Below are 20,599 nucleotides of genomic sequence, written 5' to 3' on the forward strand. Positions count from 1 at the left end.
CAAAAAAATTAGCCAGGCGTGGTGGCGCATGCCTATAACTGCAGCTACTCGGGAAGTTGAGGCAGGAGAGTGGCTTGAACCTGGGAGGTGGAGGTTGCAGTGAGCTGAGATTACGCCACTGCACTTCAGCCTGGGCGACAGAGCAAGACTCCATCTCAAAAAAAATAAAAATAAAAATAAAAATGAGGCAGGAAGATCACTTGAGCCCAGGAGATTGAGGCTACAATAAGCCACAATCGCACCACTGCACTCACCTGTGTGACAGAGCGAGACTCTGCCTCAAAAAAAAAAAAAAAAAGAAAAAGAAAAAAAGTAAGAATAAAATCTTCTAGTGGCTTCTCTTTGAATTTCCAATAAAGCCCAAATTTTTACCCAGGCTTACGAAGCATTCAACAACCTGTCCTTGCCTGTCTCTGACCCTCAATCTCATCATCTTCCCCTCACAGAGCATGTGCCAGCCACATCGGCTCCCATCTGTTCTTTGAGCACACTGAGCCTATTTCCATCCCATTGCCTTTTACTAGCTGTTTCCTCTGTCTGAAATGTTCTTCCCCTGATCCTGATATGGGTCATTTCTTATCATTTCTATCTCAGTTTTTAAAGTCACATCCTCAGAGAGGTGTTTCCTGAGCTCCCAACTGGAAAAAGCCACTGTCATCCTGCCCTATTTTAACTCCTTCCATGACACTGACTGACTGTGGGTTTACTGTCCATCTTGTACTCCAAGCACTTAACAAAGGCTTGGCATATGTAGGCATTAAAAAAATATAAAAATAAATGCACAATCATTTCCGTTTGTGTGCCCAGGTAATCAAAGTAAGATAAAGTTACTCAGGGATAGCATCTCAGTCTCTTTATTGATAGATGGGTATCATGATTCTAAAGTATTCTATTATAAAGTATTCCAGGATAAATAAAGGGGGTGTTATATTCTAGAAGAGTAAGAGAACTGTACAATTGGAACTAGAAAGAACTTTAGAGATGTTTTAATCCAATGCCTTCACTTATACATGGAGTGATGGAAGTCATCTGCCCAGCATCTAAATTGACTTTTGAATTTGAAGGCATAGTAATAAAAAATGCTCAGCCTCCAAATTCCACCATCCCACATTATGGTATCACTTTACTGAAGCAAAAACGGTTCTTTCACTTAAGCAAAAACAGTTGGTATCACTTTACTGAAGCAAAAAGTATTCTTTTACTGAAGCAAAAACTGTTCATCCTTTTGAATGTGCTTTGTCTTGAAGATATGCTTGTTGTGGGGTCAGCTTGGGCAGTCAAGAAATCAACACTGCCTCAGACTCGGCCCAACAGGGCTGGCCACACAGTCTGAAACAGAACCCAAACACTTCCATACAAGATGACCAGAAACATGTGACGACTCTCCAAACATCTTTAAACAGCTTCTTTAGTTTTTAGTCAAGGAGCAGATATGAATCAGAGATTTTTCTTGATGTGTGTGTTTGTGTGTTCTGATTTGAACTACATTACAATGGAAAGAAAAAGAATTTCTAGTTCTGAAAAAAGGACACAATATTTAGGTCCTATTCTAACATCGCATCTCTTCCCACGTAGTCAGCTCGTTAGCTTTACTTTCCTGGTCACCGTCATGTGACTATCCCCAGCTGACATCCTAACTCAGAATGCTACCAGCACTGTTCAGAAGCAAGTAAGTAATGGATAATACTTTTTTTTTTTTTTGAGATGGAGTCTTGCTCTGTTGCCCAGGCTGGGGTGCAGTGGCATGATCTCAGCTCACTGCACCCTCCACCTCTGGGGTTCAAGAGATTCGCCTGCCTCAGTCTCCCAAGTAGCTGGGACTACAGGCACATACCACCACCCCTGGCTAATTTTTATATTTTTAGTAGAGACAGAGTTTCATCATGTTGGCCAGGCTGGTCTTGAACTCCTGACCTCAAGTGATATGCCCACCTCAGCCTCCCAAAGTGCTGGGATTACAGGTGTGAGCCACCACACCCGGCCAATAATACATCATTTTTTAATAGGCAAGGAAAATATGTGTATAAGAAACCATAGGAGTATCAAACAAAAAAGTGGAATGTGGAATCTTTTCTTTTGTGCAGTACTTCTGTTTACAAAGTGCTTCTGTATCTCCAACCCTCACAGGAACCTGGTAAAGTAGCCAGAGACACTTCCCTCCATTTACAAAGGAATTAATCTAGAGGGGGCAAAGGGCTTGGCCATAGACTAGAGAGACAGGTCACTCCCTCCTACCCCAGCTTTGCTGCCACTGAACCACAACACCTGAGACAAGCACACATGAAGGTATGCATCAAAGACACAGCCTAACTCACAGCACAACAACACACCGTATAAGACATTTATTAACAACAGGCCTTCTCAAAATGACACAGAGTCACTGCCCCCGGATCTTTCCAAGCTTTTCTGAAATGAAATCATGCAGTTCTCTTAGAGCTGTTTTCCAGGTAGTCAGCTTGTTAGCTTTACTTTCCTGGTCACATTAATTAAACCCACACATGTGAGGGAAAAAAACTATTATCAACCCTGTGTTAGAGTTGTGCAGTCCATCATATATAATAAGTAATTTGTGCTCTGGGCTTGACACAGCCCATTCTGGACACTCCTCGAATCCGTGTGGCATCTCAGGGTTCAGGCTTATTCTGAAGTTGTCTCTTATCTTACTAATATATCCCATGATTTATAAATTTCAGTGGATACATCTTTTCTGTTCCATGCTCTGACTCACTCAGTCTCTAAGTAACCTATACTCTCTCTCTTTTTTTTAACAGATTGATAACCCAAATTTTTAATTTTTCCTAAGAGTTATTGGAAACATAAATTTCATACCAACCGGTCCTAAGAACTTTATTTATACATTTTTTTCTTGTGAGCTAACACACTGCTCCCAGAAAAATGCGCTTCACGTAAACCATAAAAGTTTTAGTATACTTACTAAATGAATCATTTAGTCTTCAAAGTCATCCATTTTTAAAGTTATCTACTTAATTCCTTGATACAAATCACATTAAATAATGGTAGGAAGGCTATTTAACTTATTGGAAATAATATCAGAGTATCATTTTTTTCCATTGTCAGGTTGAATGGCATCAAGGACTAAAAAAGAAAACTGAGCCCAGAAACCCAAGATGGTTCCGTAACTTCTTGCTGTTTTTTGAGTATGCATGGTTCCCCAAGTTTACTAAAGTACTGTGAAATATTATCCTATTTTGTGACAAGAATCTAGCAGCAAAGCACATTACTTCACCTTTAAGTAGTAGACCAGAAGCTCATTCAGAGCTGGGTCAGCATTCAGATTCACCAGGAAGCATTTATCATCCCCAACTTTGATTCCCGAAGACTGAAGAGATATTCCAAGACTCTCAAGCTGTTTCTGTCGTTCCTGTAAATGTATCAGAGAAGTATTAATTCCACAACCATTGGGGCAGTGAGATATCCAAGCGCTTACATTACAACGTTACAATTATTCAACAGTGTTGTAATTCAAATACATTCTCTTAGGCTATGGTATTATAGATTTATTGCATTTTTCTCTTCTTTCCATACTATATAATTTTTGCGTTAATTCTAATTTTATTTTGAAAAATAAAGTCCATTACATATAGTAACTAATTGTACTAGTGAATTCTCAGTTTTCATTCTTGAAAATATCTAAAATCTTGAATTCATCTCATTTAACTCTGAATGTATGAGCAAAGGTGTGTGCACTTTCCTCAACTGTGATCCTTCTTAAAAGCAAAGGAGGATCAATACACTCTTCTGCTTGACATCTTCAGCGACCTCCCAATCAAGATAAAGGCCAAACTCCCTCAGTAAAGTTCACAAGGCCCTTCAATCTGGCCTGCTTCCCCTCTGGCTTCTAACTTCTGTCAAACCCACCATGAAATTGCATGAAACAAGTTCCAGGTCCTTGAAAATGCTAAGAATGTTCTCTGAGCTGGGCGTGGTGGCTCACGCCTATAATCCCAGCACTGTGGGAGGCCAAGGCAGGCAGATCACTTGAGGTCAGGAGTTCAAGACCAGCCTGGCCAACATGGTGAAACCCCATCTCTACTAAAAATATAAAAATTAGCCAGGCATGGTGGCAGGCGCCTGTAATCCCAGCTACTCATGAGGGTGAGGCAGGAGAATCACGTGAACCCGGGAGGTGGAGGTTGTGGTGAGCTGAGATCATGCCACTGCACTCCAGCCTGGGCGACAAAGAGAGACTCCATCTCAAAAAAAACAAAACAAACAAACAAACAAAAAACAAACAAAAAAAAGTTATCTTTGTTCTCGTTAGCTGAAAAGATTTTATACCTCTTTCTTCTATCTGGAGCAGACATGTTCCACTTCGTAACTGTTTATCAGGCCATTTCTCTCACACGGGACTGTGTGCTGTGTGGGCACGGATCCTACCTTATATACTGTTGTGTTCCCAGCACTTAGCAGTGAAGGACACATGGCAAGCACTCAAAACATCAGTGTGGTGAATTTATCCAAAAACAAACAAATTTGCATATGCACTCAAGCACTATTTTCATAACACGGGCCTTTCCTTTTTTGTGCCTGCCTCTGAACCCATACAACATATGAACATCTGTACATCATAAAGTATAGGCATGGATCTCACAACCAGATGCTCTGTGGTTAGGGTACAGTCGGAGCTGGAGAAGGTATCTTCGACTATGGGTAAACAGCAAGTAGCAATGAGTCAATCACCTAAGACCTCTGATTCTGGGGAAAGGCAAGACAGACTAAGTCACTTAACTACAGCCACACAGTAAGTTTGCAGCATAATTAAAATAAAGCTTCACAATTTTGCTATTTCTAGGCATGCCACTGTAATTTATATAATCACTGCAACTCAGCCAATATATCCTACCTAGAAGTAAGCTACCACAAAATTGAAATGTGTATTTTGGTCCTGCGTCTTCAAATCAAATCAAGTCTTTAAATCAAGTTCTAACAAAAAAGACTACAGGCTTCTTTCAGAAGTTTTGAGTCATTTAACACTAACCATCAGCGTTTTCTGCACTCATTTCCAAGAATTTCTCCTTGATAAAGAGTCATGTCCATAAGATGAAGAAAGTAACTATACCTTTCTCTAAGTTATCCTAGTTATTACTGTTTTACGCTACTTCCCTGTGCATGTTTCTGTCATTTGAGATTTTATACTGGTAAAAACGCTACAAAACTTTTGTCTAATCCAAAAGAGGCATAATGGTGGAAAACTGTCAATTCGTTATTGTGTTTCCCACCAAAAACTAAAGTTTTAAAATCATCTTAAAAAATTACGAATGTTTGTAACACCTAGGAATCAGCTCATAACAAAGTACTATATGATAAAATACAGTTTACTGATATCATCAAATATTGCTTCTGATATCAGGGGTTGGTTAACTTTTCCTATAAAATATCAGATAGTAAATATTTAGTCTTTGTGGGCCATGGGCTCTCTGTCTTATTCATTTCTGCTGCCGAAAACATACACAATACGTAAACAAATGAGCACAGTTGTACTCCAAAAAAATTTACAAAAGCAAGTGGCGGACCTGGTTTAATTCACATGCATTGTCTGTCAACCGCTGATCTATCTCAAGGTTTTGATTTCACTCAAGTGTATATCTTCTAATGGGAATATAAAAGATAAAAATAAGGGACAATGTGGTATAGCAGATATGGCACTGGAATTAGAAAATACTCATCATGAGTTCTTTTTATGCAAAATTATTATTAAGCGTACAACACTAAAAGATAGTCTTTTTTCTTGAGAACCTCACAAACTCAATAGCAACTAAAACTACACATAACAAGTAAACAATGGTAAAGTATTGGATGATGTAGGGTCAAAGGGTGCAGAAGCTGCAGGGAATTCCGTGGCAGGGCCATCTGAGGGCTAGCACCCTATCGGAAGGTGTCACAGAGCCCGGAGGACCCATGGAGAGCCCAGCTAACTTGCAATTGCCCCCAAAATGATGTGAGAAGTCCTTCAAAAAAGAAAGTCATTGAATTCAGTCTGCCCGGAAATTGCCAAATTTATCTGACCATGGACCACGTCAACTGACATATCTCAAGTCATCTTCCAGAAGATATACTAACACTTTGTGGCTCTACTGTCAGAAATAGATTTTGGAAGATGTCAGTCTGGATTAGGAAGAGGTAAGTGACCAAGAGACCAGGTTTTTTCAATGACAGAAGAAAAACGTTCAGCAGCACTACAGCCTGGGAGCTCTGGAAGGTAAGGCATTGAAGCAGCTGCTGAATAAAATCAGGCAGTGCCCCCAAAAGGGACCCCTGGGAGAGGAAAAGGAAAGGTGCCAACACTAAGCTCCCCGAGGCAGACTCACTTAGACTTGCCCTGTTTTCTATCAGCACAACGACTCATCACAACAAATGTTTACTGTTGGAGCAACTGAGAATGGCTCAAAGTGGCTTCCAAATTGGACAATTATTAGAATGACTTATAATTCATAAAAACCACAGGGAGATATGTAATGAGAAATAGTTTATATACTGATCTCTTCTCTATAATTTGAGGGATATGCTTTAAGATAAGCCAATGCAGGGACACAAAAACAACACTGGCCATATGTTGATCTTTAATGAAACCAGGTGATGAGTACCTGTAGATTTAGTATACTTTTTTCTAATTTTTATCTACTTTGAAAATGTCTGCAATAAAAATGTTTTTAAAATCTATTTTAATCCCGGTCTGTGCTAATATAACATCCACTTTATGCTAAGTAACAACAGTACCATCCTACAATATCTGATACACAGATTGATTCTGGACAGCACGTTTCAGGATGGAATCTACTGAGTGAAAACAGATGGAACAAGTTCTATATATTCTCTAATACAAGTCAAAACAGTTAAAAACAACAGGGAATTTTAACTTAGAAAAGGAAGAGGAAGAAGCAGAGAGATGACTTTATATACATGAACAACTTGGGTAGCAACAGTCCCTATCTTGTAAGACTACTGAGAGGATTACATCAAGTACTGTAGTTAAAAGTGCTTAGCATAGGGCTCAATACATAAGTGGATCCAATAAATGCTGGCTGTTACTGTCATCACCAGTTCCTGTGTTTGGGTGGGACCTCTCTTAGCTACAAAAGAACAAACTAGGGCCAGTAAGTAGAAGTGAAAGAATAAAAGACTGATTCAATCGCTACTATTAGAGTTGTCTGATCACAAAAAGCCTGTCAGATGTGTTCCTGAGCTCCACATTACTATATATATTTCTAAAACAGAAGTTGGATAATCATGAAATAGGAAAGCCACAGTGTAAATCTATTACTAGGTGGACAGACCTTTTCTCCCAATGCTAAACTTAATTAGATCTTCCTAGACGAATACTAATGTTCCCGCCCTAAGGTTTCTGTTGTGTTTTTTTTTGTTTTTTGTTTTTGAGACAGAGTCTTGCTCTGTCACCCAGGCGGGAGTACAGGGGCATGATCTCAGCTCACTGCAACCTCTGCCCTCGGGTTCAAGCGATTCTTGTGCCTCAGCCTCCCAAGCAGCTGGGACTACAGGTGTGTGCCACCACACACTGCTAATTTTTGTGTTTTTAGTAGAAACAGCGTTTCGACATCTTAGCCAGGCTGGGCTCGAACTCCTGACCTGAGGTGATCCACTTGTCTCAGCCTTCCAAAGTGCTGGGACTACAGGTGTGAGCCATCACACTGGCCACCACCCTAAGATTTCATAACTATTACTGTTACTAGAAAATGGTGAGAGACAGTCACCTCAGATTTAGGAATTTCATATTACTTTCACTGGGTTTTCACATGGAACCAATAAGTTCATGGCCTAATACCAAAAAAAAAAATTAATATTATTTTTTTTTTCTTGGCCACATGCACTGGATTGAGTAATTTTGTAATTTCAGGAAGTTCCTTAGGTCTCTAAAGCACTTAATAGAATGGGGTGTTAAGAGCCAGGGGCTACAAAGGAGTTATTTCATTAAATTTTTTTTAAAAAGATTACTGATACTAAAAAATTATTTCTTACATAAATGATTAAATGCAATTATATCCTGTTTATCCTTCAAATTAATTTTGCAAAGTATAGATTCTCTTAGATCTGGATTCCTAATGATAGTGTTAGATTTGCCATCAACCAAGCTGAAGATAAAAAAGGAACTAGGAAGACCATGTGTTCCACTGTGCAAACTGCCATGAGGTTTCACGCGCTTCATCAGTCAGGAAACACGAACCTGAGCAATCTCCTCCGTTTTCCTTAATTTCTCCTCCCAGGTCACAGTCATTTCCTGGATTAGCTTTTCAGATTCTTCCAGCCGGTCCTTTAGCTCTGGAGATTTCATTGCCTACAAGCAAAATGTTTATTTCATGAAATGTCTAGATGATTCCCTGGAAAAAGAAGTGGCCAACTCTAAAAGGACAAAAGTAACAATCTGCCTCCTCTTGGCTGTATGTCATGCTGAGGTCCAACATCTACTTGAAATGTAACGACAGACCTCCAGCACCTCGATTGTTCTGAGGACCACAAACTCATCGAGTTATCCAAAATATGCCCAAAAGGAAGGCTTTTTTCCTTTTCTGCCACTCTGCTGTGAAGATATAATTACATTTAAGGATGCAAAAATGTAAAGCTTCTAAGGATTTATTTTTAAAATCCCAATAGGTTATACATCTAGACTCAGACACATGATTCATTCTAGCCCTTGCTGATGACTTCAGGAATTAATCCACGTATATACAGACTTAATGTGTACATGTTGCAGACTGGATGGTGTTATTAATACCAAGGAGACAACAGTCTTCATGGACTGTAAAATTATTCCTATAAAAACAAGATAAAATTCAACAGGTAAAAATATGATCAAGATAATCATCTTGACCATGTCTCTTACTGATTTATTCCCAGAAAACAGGTATGAGAAAGAAAGCAAACTCCAGAAAGAGTCCCATAGTGCTGAGAAACTGTGGGAAGAGAAATGCTAATGAAAGCAGGAATCCTGGCCGGGCACAGTGGCTCACTCCTGTAATCCCAGCACTCTGGGAGGCCGAGGCGGAAGGATCACCTGAGGTCAGGAGTTCAAGACCAGCCTGACCAACATGGAGAAACCCCGTCTCTACTAAAACTACAAAATTAGCTGGGCGTGGTGGCATGTACCTGTAATCCCAGCTACTCAGGAGGCTGAGGCAGGGGAATGACTTGAACCCAGGAGGCAGAGGTTGCAGTGAGCCGAGATCACACCACTGCACTCCAGTATGGGCAATAAGAGTGAAACTCCATCTCAAAAAAAAAAAAAAAGTAGGAATCTTGAATCTGACACTTCATTCCACTTTCCCAAGAGGATGAGCACTTGGGATTGCAGGTCAGAGTTGGCAGGTTTTCAAATTTATTAATGTAACATTATCCATTACAGAATACACAGAAGACAGCTGTAATAGAATACTACTAAATACATGGGTACTTCTACTATAAAATATTTTCTACAAACATAATTAATCCACAACATGGAAAAGCTAGATTATGAAGGTGTAGAAGACTCAAGATTTTCATTCTGACTTCTACCAGGTAACAAATGAGATTCAACAAAAATCTTGCTCTCCATCATTTTCTGCACAAAAATTAAAATTATATACACAAGATCTCCAGCATCTCTCTTCCTCTCCTATTCTATTCTACCTCTCTTTTGTCTGCTGCCTGAATAGAAATGCAAACATTTTCTCAATTCTCTTTATTTGTTCCTGTTCAATCTTTTTCACATCTGTAAAACCTCTTTGGATTCACAAAGTAGAGTACTCATCCCTCACAGCCCAGGGGAAGAAAATTCAAGCTCCAGGCTGACTCCTCTTTCTGGACTCACAGGGCACACGCGGTTGTGCCTCCTACCTCTGCTTTGGTCAGCTGCTCCCGGAGTTTCTCAACTTCTTCCCGGAGATCCCGGATAATTCGGGCATTAGGGTCCTCGTTCACCACAGCGTGGTTAACAATGTGCTTGGCTCGATCTGCATACCGCAGAGTTGAGAGGGTTTCATCATAGTTATCAGCTGCAGGACTCACAGTAGCCACCATGGCAGTCTTGCTGTTACCCCCAAGGCTGTCCTACAGGAGAAAAAAGAAAGTTGAGTAGCATATTAAAGTTGAAACAAGACATCATATGAGAAACCTGAAATCAGAAATGGTGAACAAATTTCCCCAGGTCAAACACGTTCAGTGACAGAGCCAGGGCTAAAATGCAGGTGTACGGACTTGGGTCCTGTGCTGTGTCTTCTCTGCCAAGCCATTGTACTAAAAAGAGGGAGTTTTAGCCTTTGATAAAGGATAGGGAAATGTCATGAAACCTACCTTTATCTCAGGTTAACAAAAATTAATTCTAAGCTATCTGCCCTATTTTATAAGCAAGATGAGACCACAAGAACACAGACTACTCGGAATAAAAAAGGACTCCTTAAATGCCTCCAACATCTTCCTTAGAGGAACAAGCATGATACTTATTTGGCAAGCTCCTCCACAACCCCCTGCACTGGGAGTCTCTGTGAAGCTGCTGTAAAGTTGCTGTTACAAGCTATCAAGCACCTTGTAAAGTTTTTAAAACATAAGGTACAATTATAATCTTACAAAAAATATGTTAAAGAAACTTCATTTTCTTCCCTCTGATAGCACTTCAAAAGCTACTAACGTTACAAGTTCTACAGAAACACTTCCACTATTCGGACAATGGTCCTGAGAAGAGATACTGTCTTCATGATACTCAAACTGCTAAGTGCAGTGAAACAGCTTTAGGACTGACTGGCTTCCAATGAAATGAAAAAATGACCCTTGCTTGAGAACATTAAAAATAGAGAGATACAACTCAGGCACAGAACTAGACTTGGGACATCAAACCCACCATGCTGTACCGCACCACAGACAATCCTGCTTATGCAGGTGACCTCCTGGTACCCACACCTTGAGTGTGGCCAGGACTTATTCATCAGTCTCCAAGGAATGAAAGTGATGGCATGTCACTTCTAAGGGTAGATTCAAAGAAGATGGTGGCTTCTGTTTTGGGTGTTTTCTTTCACTCGAGGGGAAACGGGCTGCCATGAAGTGAGGTGGCTCTATGAAGAGAGGCCCACAGGAATGCGTTTGGAAGCAGATCTTCTGGACCCTGCTGACAACCATGTAAGTGAGCAGACACCTCCCCACACCGGTCATGCCTTGAGATGATGATGGCACCCCCATCCCCAACACTTTAATTACATCCATGTGAAACAACCCACCTAGAGCCAGGTTGTTAAGCTGCACGCCCCCGGAGTCTTGACCTATGGAAACCCTGAGACAATAAATGACTTGTTTCCAGCTGTTCCATTCTGGGGGTAATGTGTTACAAGCAATAGGTAACTACTCATACACTAGGACAGCAACCCAGGCTGAGACAAATTATCAAAGCAAACAAACAAAAAGATTGAATATACTCTTTTTGGTAACAGAATGTCACTGAATGACAGACTCTCAAGATTAGAGGGAACACTGCAACGGGCCAGCAATGGGGAATTCACTAGAGCATAAGAAAGCTAACTCTCCTTCGGGACAGCATTAACCTATGGAAAACTGCTTTTGAAGATACAAGACTTTGCCAATCTTATTACAACTAAAATGTGTTGGAACAATCTGTGATTTCCCCAGTCTTTGGGCACGCACTTTATTTTACTTAGGTCTCCACCTTTTGTGAATTCAATTTATCACAGAGCCTGGTTTTATCGGTGAGAAAACAGGTCTGTTTGGACAATGAAGGTTAAATCTTGCACTCTGCCTAAAAATCTAGAACTGGTATGTTGAACAATATCCTAGCCCAGTTAGATTCTGCCTTCAAGTCCAACATGATTTCCACTGCCCACAATACACATTTGGTAACACAGAGAAAATTCAGGTCTGAAGATTAAATAAGGTGACCTGATATCTTTCCAAATTATCTTGCCCTAGTTTCAGAAACAAAATGATTCCTAAGGTGTTACTAAAAGGTCAGTATGATCACAGACAGTATGTCCCTTATTCATATACAGTGAAAGTTTGGTTTTCCACAGAAAACATAATTATATGGTTGAAGAAAATATAATTTAATGCATGACACAGAAAGAACTATAACTAATTTGGACTTTAGGAGGTAAAAGCCATGACTGTTTGCTTCGCTCTTCACTTCTAGACACTAATCTCACGTAGCTGGTGCTCCAGATTTGGCAACTTCCAGAAAAAATTCATGAAGAGTCCAATGCACATGAATGAAATTCAAATGTGATATAACAAGAGCACAGGAATTCAATCTCATTGCTGTTTGGTTCACAAGCAGCATCGCGCTGTCCTCTGAGAACCACAGCACACTGTCAGCCCACGTGAACAGCAAATGCTGTCAGTTGAAAGGGGATTTGTAACAACAACTACCAAAGGAGAAAAGCATGTATATTGTGCTCCAATTTATGCTGAGAAAAGGAAACCTGGCAAACAACAAATGCTTGATATTTTAAAAGCCCTTGTTCATGGAGTAACAATACCCTTATGTTAAAAATGACCTCATGCCATCAGCAAAAAGGAAATCACAACAAAAGAACTGGCACTCATTCAAGGAAAAAGTAGAAAGTATCTTGTTTACTCTTTAACTGTTTAATTGGGCAAATCAGACGAGGTTTGTTTCAAGAGTGGCAACTGCAAATTAAACAGACATAGGACAGAATTTACTTTTGGAAGTCATAATTTTTAAAAGCTGAAAGAACTCTGTGAAGACATATAATCAAATTATTTCATTTTACAGATGAGAAAGTGAGACCCAGGAAAACAATAGACTTTTCAAAGGTCACAGAGCTGGTTCAGAGCAGAGCTGAAATTATTCATTCATTCGACTCTTCCTGGAGTTCACCATCTAGGGAGGATGCTGGTAAGCAAACATTATATAACAGGAACTAAGATGATAGGGATAAATACAATATGGTCTAAAACAAACAGCAGAGAGCCAAATCTTGAAAGGTTAAGGAAGACTCTCACAGAAAGTGACACTTGAGACTCAAAAATAGAGAAGCATTACCCAGGTAAAGGGAGAGGGTCTGAGAGGAGGCAGGAGAGACTGAAGAGATGGGAGGGGAAAGCATGTTCCAAGTGAAACAAGAGTAAAGTCCTAGAGGTAAGACAACACTCATCACCTAGCTGGAATTTGTAACACCAAGAAGCACAAGATGAACAATAAAAAGTAAAGGTGGTCAGCTCCTAAAGGACCTTGTAAGTCACACGCCATTAAAGAATTTGGACTCTGTGGCTGGGTGCAGTGGCTCATGCCTGTAATCTCAGCACCGTGGGAGGCCGAGGTAGGAGGATCACTTGAGTCCAGAAGTTCAAGACCAGCCTGGCCAACATAGTGAGACCCTGTTTATACAAAAACGAAAAAAAATAGAATTTGGACTTTATCCTAAGTGCCTATGGAAGTTACTGAAGAGACTGAGGGTTAAGAGTATTAATTTAAAAAGATGTTACAACCTAACCATGGAGAAAGGACTGGACTAAGAAAGCTCGAGGGAAAAGATTGTCATCCAAGCGACAGATGAAAGTGGCCTTCATTAGAGAGGTGGCAGTAGGAACAAAAAGAGGGAGATGAATTAGAAAGGTACTCATCATCTGAGCACTCATTACCAGAAATTACTTCATGTTAAGAGGCCCACATTTAGATGGTTATTCAGAGGACCAAAAATCATCTTAATATGAAACAGTTCTCTACTAACCACTTAGCGAATGCATAACCCTCATTTAATGGTTGTTCCATCCTCCCTGGGAGAAGAGCACTCACATCCATCGCGGACCAACTCACCAAAAGGAGCCACAGCTTCTCTCATTCTCAGATGTTACACACATTAAGAGCACAACACAGTTACAATGCAAATACGAGGCAGAAAAAAAAAAGATCCTGGGAAACTGAAAATGTTATAGAAGATGGGCAGTTTTACAAGTTCAATGGGAAGTATTTTGGAGAATACAGGAAGTATGCCCATGTCAAAGTAGGATCTGGATGAGTCAGACTAAGAATTTAAGAAGGAAAAAGCAACAGGGACCTGAAATCCACTTTAAAGGAAAAGAATCTGCATTTCTACCAATTTGGAGAGGGCTCTGGGAAAACTGCTTAAGCTCTGGAACATGTTTTGCAAAAAATGCCCCTATTTACCATCTTCTGTGAAGGCTAAATGACGTTAAAAAAAAATCATATACATTTTTTTCTTTTTTTTTTTTTTGAGATGGAGTCTCACTCTGTTGCCCAGGCTGGAGTGCAGTGGCACGGTCTTCGCTCACTGCTACCCCTACCTCCGGGGCTCAAGTGATTCTCCTGCCTCAGCCTCCCAGGTAGCTGGGATTACAGGTGCACACCACCACTCCCAGCTTATGTCTGTATTTTTAGTAGAGATGGGGGCTTCACCATGTTGGCCAGGCTGGTCTCAAACTCCTGGCCTCAGGTGATCTGTCCACCTCAGCCTCCCAAAGTGCTGGGGTTACAGGTGTGAGCCCCATGCCCAGCCAGATCACATACATTTTTAAGGAAAAAAATAATGTCAAATATTCAGCAAACACGGGACTTATTTTTAATGCATGAAAGTTGTAATTATAACCTAAGTTAACTGAACAGCAGATTAAGTGACCTTTTAAAAAATGTTTATGGTTTCATTCTTCAAGCTCAAGTATTATGAACAGTTTTTTTCATTATTTTCTATCAAAGACTGGTAAATATCAAGTGAGTATCCTTCTAATGAAAATAACCTTTGATAAGAGGAGCACAACCTTGGCAAAAATAGCTGCACAGTCAAGTCAGTGCTGATTCCAATCCTGATCCTGCCATTCACTAGTTCTGCACCCTCTGTCTCATCTGACTACTGGGAACACCACCCTTTCCGTTCTAAGAAGGAAATGAGATGATGTCCATGAAGCCCTTGGTATGGCACCAGACACTCCTGCAACAGGTGCTCCTGGCCTCCAGCCCACTGAAGCCACCCAGTGATTACCCATGCCATTTTCACTGTGTCGATTAACAAAAGATAGTTCTTGTTTTCTGGTGCTTTTTTTTTTTTTTTTTTTTTTTTTTGAGAGGGAGTCCCACTCTGTCACCAGGCTGGAGTGCAGTGGCATGTTATCGGCTCACTGCAACCTCCTCCTCTTGGGTTCAAGCGATTCTCCTGCCTCAGTCTCCCAAGTAGCTGGCATTACAGGCACGCACCACCACACCCAGCCAATTTTTGTATTTTTAGTACAGGCAGGGTTTCACCATGTTGGTCAGGCTGGTCTCAAACTCCTGACCTCAGCTGATCCTCCCGCCTCGGCCTCCCAAAGTGTTGAGATTACAGGCGTTAGCCTCCATGTCGGACCAACAAAAGATACTTGTTGTTTTAAACGGACTCAAGTAGCAACACTGAAACAAGGACAATGTATGATCAGGAAATGTTTCTGTGGAAAGTTTGAGGAAGCATCTTATCAAGATTTCTTCTACAGGACAGGCATGGTGACTCACAACTGTAATCCTGGCAGTTTGGGAGGCCAAGGCAGGAGGATGCTTAAGGCCAGGAGTTCAAGACCAGCCTGGGCAACATAGTGAGACCTCATCTCTACTAAAAATTTAAAAAAAAAAAAAAAAAGGCTACATATCATGGTGCATACCTGTAGTCCCAACTACTCAAGGAGGCTGATGTGGTAGGATCACTTGAGTCCAGGAGTTCTAGACTGTAGTGAGTTATGACTGCACAACTGCACTCCAGCCTGGACAACAGAGACCCCCTGTCTCAAAAAAAAAAAAAAGACTTCTTATATATTTAAAAAAAAATTCCTGACCAGTTGCGGTGGCTCATGCCTGTAATCCCAGCACTTTGGGAGGCTGAGGTGCATGGATCACTTGAGATCAGGAGTTCAAGACCAGCCTGGTCAACATGGCAAAACCCTGTCTCTACTAAAAGTAAAAAAATTAGCCAGGTGTGGCAGTGCACACTTGTAATCCTACTCGGGAGGCTGAAGCAGAAGAATCACTTGAACCAGGAGGTGGAGGTTGCAGTGGGCTGAGATTGCACCACTACACTTCAGCCTGGGTAATAGAGCAAGGCTCTGTCTCAAAAAAAAAAAAAAAAAAAAAAAAAAAAAAAAGTTCCTTTGGTAATGAAACAATTAAAAAAAAATTTTTAATACATATGTTTAAGGTGTAAAGCATGTTTGATATATGTAAACATACTAATATCATTGATTACTACAAATGAATACATGCATCACCTTACACGGTTACCTTTTGTGAGAAGCACACCTAAAATACAGCAAAATTTTTTTTTTGTATACGATACAATGTTATTAACTATAGTCCTTATACTGCCCATTATATATCCAGACTTAGTATCCTATATAACTGCAAGTTTATTCACTAATTTAATGGCTTTTATGAAAAAGAATAATTATATTCATCCTCCAAAGTCTTGAATTTTGCAGTTTGCTTGTTTTTCTAATTATTCTACAGAAAAAAACTACAAAACATTTCTGTTAGTCTTACAGAAGTAGAAGTGCTTATGCTGTTTGAGACAGGAAGGAAAAGTAAATTTTTTTTTAGGTTAAAAGCACTGAGGTGTTTAGTTATATAGGCTGACATCAGTGATTCAAATAACAAAATCTGAATAATAATTTACTACTTTAAAAGACTAAAGGTTAGAATTGTCTTTACGGCAGGCCAAGGTGTTTTAATTTTGTTCCTAAAAATTATCTCTTACTATCTGATGTTTGTGAGGTTGCATGACAAACCTTTACAAGTGGTTTTAATTATCAAAATTTGTTTACACTTTTGTTTAAATTTCTAACAGTACTGCATTTTGGCCAAAGGAAGTAATGGACCTGATTTTCTACTGTGGCCAATTTATTGACTTTTAGCATTACATTTAAGAAAGAACACACTGACATTTACATAAAGAATGTTTTATTTTAACAAAACATACTCAAACAGTGTGCGGAGTTTTGAATTAAAAAGTTGAACACTAGTAAATCTTGAGAGGAGGTAGAAACCAGGAGAAACCCCTAATTCATTTCACAAAGGCTGTTTTCTAAACATGCTATGGACTAAATCAGTAACTATGTCCTCTACTAAGCTACTGGGGCGGCCCGTGTTGAACTCATCTTAGTACTTTCAACCCCCAATGCAATGCATGCCAGGTGTTCAACAAATTCTTGATCAATAAGAAAATAGAGCATCACAAAATTAAACAGGGCACATAAAATTATTTCTCCATTTTAAAAATAGAAAAAAAAAAGTATTAAAGGATTTAGTCAGGTGACACCCCTATAAATGGGTTAAATCGTCACTGCAACTTATATCCTCTAATTCCCAGTCCAATATCCAACTCACCACACCACCTTATGAAGACTAAAGGGGCTCTGGAGGGCTGGAGGAAGCTGGAAATAAGTCTCTCTTTTTTCACCAAATTCCTATTACATGTTATCACCATCTCTGTCATGATCTATCACAAATTCAGGTTCTAATATTGTGTGTGCACATCTTATCTCCCTCGTGAGCCACAGAGGGCAAGAAGTGCCCTCTGTTTTCCTCTGTTTTAAAATGGAGGCTACGTTCTCCTCCTACCACTGCACATTGACTTTCTTCTCACTTCCATTGCTCTTGTTCATACAGAATCAATTAGTGAATGACTGTGTGCCCTACTCTGCAGCCTTTAACAACACCTTTAAGAAGCCAAAAGCAAATTAAAGCCATCATGAGTAAAGCTAAACAGAAACCAAGGTCTGAATGCCCTGAAGTTAAACAGAAAACAAGCTCCAAAATGTTAGCCCAAGAAAAGGAGTCTGTGGTAGGCCAGGGTGGCCCACTTGAGTGTGGGGGCAGCGGAGGCTCCTCCTCCATGACTCACACAGCGGTCAGATTAGCAGAAGGCCCTTTCTCTACTCCCCCAAATCTCCAGAAGCAATCATGTGATTTCGTGCGCATCCAGCAACCTCATCCAGGTTCTAGTAAGCTGGAATGTGAATTGCTAGGGAAAAAAAACCTATGTTTATTCCATCAAAAATGTCATTACCATAAGAGCCTAATAATTATACATTTGCACACCGATGGAGGAAATGATACCTGGAAGGGATTAACAGTCTACTCTTTTTTCCTTCCTTCTTGCTAACCACCAAAAGTTTGCCATGAAGAAAAAAAACAAACTTACTTTGAGCAGCCAAGTGAGAACTGAGTCACGATATGGAACAAATTTATTCTTATTTTTGCCAGCACTCTGATCTGCAAGAGCTGAGATAACCAGACCGAGGGTTGTGAGGGACCTGCATGGTACAACAATATATCAAATGTCACATTTTAGCACAAAGATTGAACACCAAGATGCCCTTGTACCTGCATGTGAGCAGCACCCTGTCAGCATTTTGCTGCTCAGTTCAAAAGCACACAACTCGAAATAGCTATTTTCCCCAATACTACTATAAGCAATAAAAATGCTTAGCCCAGTATTTTGTAGTACATAAAAATGTGAGCTATAAATCTTCAGGTCAATATAATACCAAAACCACGTATCTCTAAGAAAGCCAGAAACACAGTAATTAAACCATAGTACAAAGCAAAAATTGTATATATGAGATTCAATAATAGGATAGCATCTAGGTGATGGTGTTCTATCATCTCCATTGGGTTTATGACTCCTATGTGTCCTTCTGGGAGCCACAAGGACAGAAAAGTTTCCTACCCATAATGAGCTAACGATTCGGCTTGAGGGAGAAAATTTGAAGCCCATATGAAGGAACTGGTAAACAAAATATTACTTCGTATTATTCGTAGCACAGGATCACCCCTTCTATGAAAAGAATTACCTGACCCAAAACAGCAATAGGGCCACTGCTGAGAAACCCTGACCTGACTGAGTCTGTGCTCTTCGGCCCCAACGGCATCTCAACAAAACCTAAAATGAGCCCACATGAAGGAACTGGTGAACAAAATATTACTTGGTAAAGTCTTAGCTTCTTGGACTTAGACAAGCACGACAGTGTCTAGTAAAGGAAAAGCTCAATGTGGTTAGTACGTGTTTGTCCAAAGAGCAACACACAGGTCAAGTTTCAACAGCTCCACTCTGAGAGACCAGTTATCTTTGATCTTCTCTATAGCTAAACCAGTGGTTCTCAACTGGAGGGTGACTGTGTCCCCACAAGGAACAGCCATGGATATTGAAAGTGAGCTTGGGTTGACACACCTAGGGGTGGGGGAAGAGGTGGCAGCTACTATCGCCATCTAGTGGGGAGAAGCCAGGGATGCAGCTAGACACTCTACAAAGCACAGGATCACCCTTCCCATGAAAAGAATTACCTGACCCAAAACAGCAACAGAGCCACTGCTGAGAAACCCTGACCTGAGGCTGTGCTCTTTCGCCCCATCAGGCATCTCAACAAAACCTCAAATGCGCCCAGGGCCATTGAAAATACCAGAAAAAAATTCCAAATCACCTTATTATTTTAATAACCACAGATGTTCCCTCATTGGCTATTAAATCAATAAAGCAATACAAATAAGCTTGAGAGCACTTACTTGTTAATGTTGCTCCCTTCCTTCAGCCTGTCCCCTGCAGCACCTGTCTTCGTTGCTCGTTCACTGCCAGCTAAATCCACCAGGCTCAGTTTGCCGACTTTCTCTCCAGATGTCTACAAAGGAAATCAATCAATGCTAATAAACAGGAACACAAGGCCAGTTGTGGTGGTTCATGCCAGTAATCCCAGCACTTTGGGAGGACAAGGAACGGGGATCACCTGAGCCCAGGATTTCAAGAACAGCCTGGGCAACACAGCAAAATCCTGTCTCCACAAAAAATTTAAAAAAAAAAAAAAAAATAGCTGGCCATGGTGGTGCGTGCCTATAGTCCCAGCTACTTGGGAAACTGAGGTGGGAGATCACTTGAACCCAGAAGTTCCATGCCACAGTGAACTATGACTGCACCTCTGCATTCCAACCTGAGCGACAGAGTGAGACCCTGTCTCTTAAAAAACAATACAAAAAGCAGTTCTGTCACAACTAAATGAATTTATGATCTAAACCCTTTATTAAAAGTATTTACCGTTACTTCAAAATTATTTTGTGCTGCTATAACACACTGTAAGAAAACTGTACAATCTAATGATGGAGACACAGAAAATTTATCTAACTACTAATCCAGCCAGGATGAAAGCTAATTATCTCAGAAAAACAGTGCCTCCAAAATGAGCCATTTTGAAGGGTGCCCGACGAAATTTCCAGAGCAGTATACAAAAGTACTTCTAAGAGTTAAATTTTACTATTATTGGAAACTGTGTTTAAAATTTCATGGATATTTATCAATAATCCTGAGACAAAACACTTGCAATTCTGACATAAAAAATATAAACTGACCTTTATACAATAGAAGAATCCCTCAACATCTCAAAACATTTTGTAACATTTATATCTTATTCATATATAATTCCATTTCATGTCGGGTGTTAGATTTATATCTTTTTCTAGTTAGGATATTATATACATACAGATACAAAGATATCTTTATCAAAAGTGTCTTCTTATCAAGCACATACACGTAACATACTTTGTACTTCAATAGCAATACAAGAAATGTAGGAAACCAATACCAAAATCTATAGACTGAATCAT

At 40.1% G+C, this 20,599-nt stretch overlaps 1 protein-coding gene across 2 annotated transcripts in view; it reads right to left on the reverse strand.

The window, feature by feature from the left end:
• Positions 1-20,599, reverse strand: part of KIF13B (kinesin family member 13B) — a 197,596-nt gene that overhangs the window by 91,996 nt on the left and 85,001 nt on the right. For both annotated transcript variants that reach the window (XM_007962061.3, XM_007962060.3), the window contains exons 9-13: positions 19,511-19,623; positions 18,150-18,261; positions 9,847-10,059; positions 8,201-8,311; positions 3,248-3,382 (exon numbers count right to left, since the gene is read on the reverse strand). In XM_007962061.3, the coding sequence (XP_007960252.3) occupies positions 3,248-3,382; positions 8,201-8,311; positions 9,847-10,059; positions 18,150-18,261; positions 19,511-19,623 (684 nt within the window). The remainder of the gene's footprint in view (positions 1-3,247; positions 3,383-8,200; positions 8,312-9,846; positions 10,060-18,149; positions 18,262-19,510; positions 19,624-20,599) is intronic.

Source organism: Chlorocebus sabaeus, chromosome 8, assembly GCF_047675955.1.
Source record: "Chlorocebus sabaeus isolate Y175 chromosome 8, mChlSab1.0.hap1, whole genome shotgun sequence".
Classification (NCBI taxonomy): domain Eukaryota; kingdom Metazoa; phylum Chordata; class Mammalia; order Primates; family Cercopithecidae; genus Chlorocebus; species Chlorocebus sabaeus.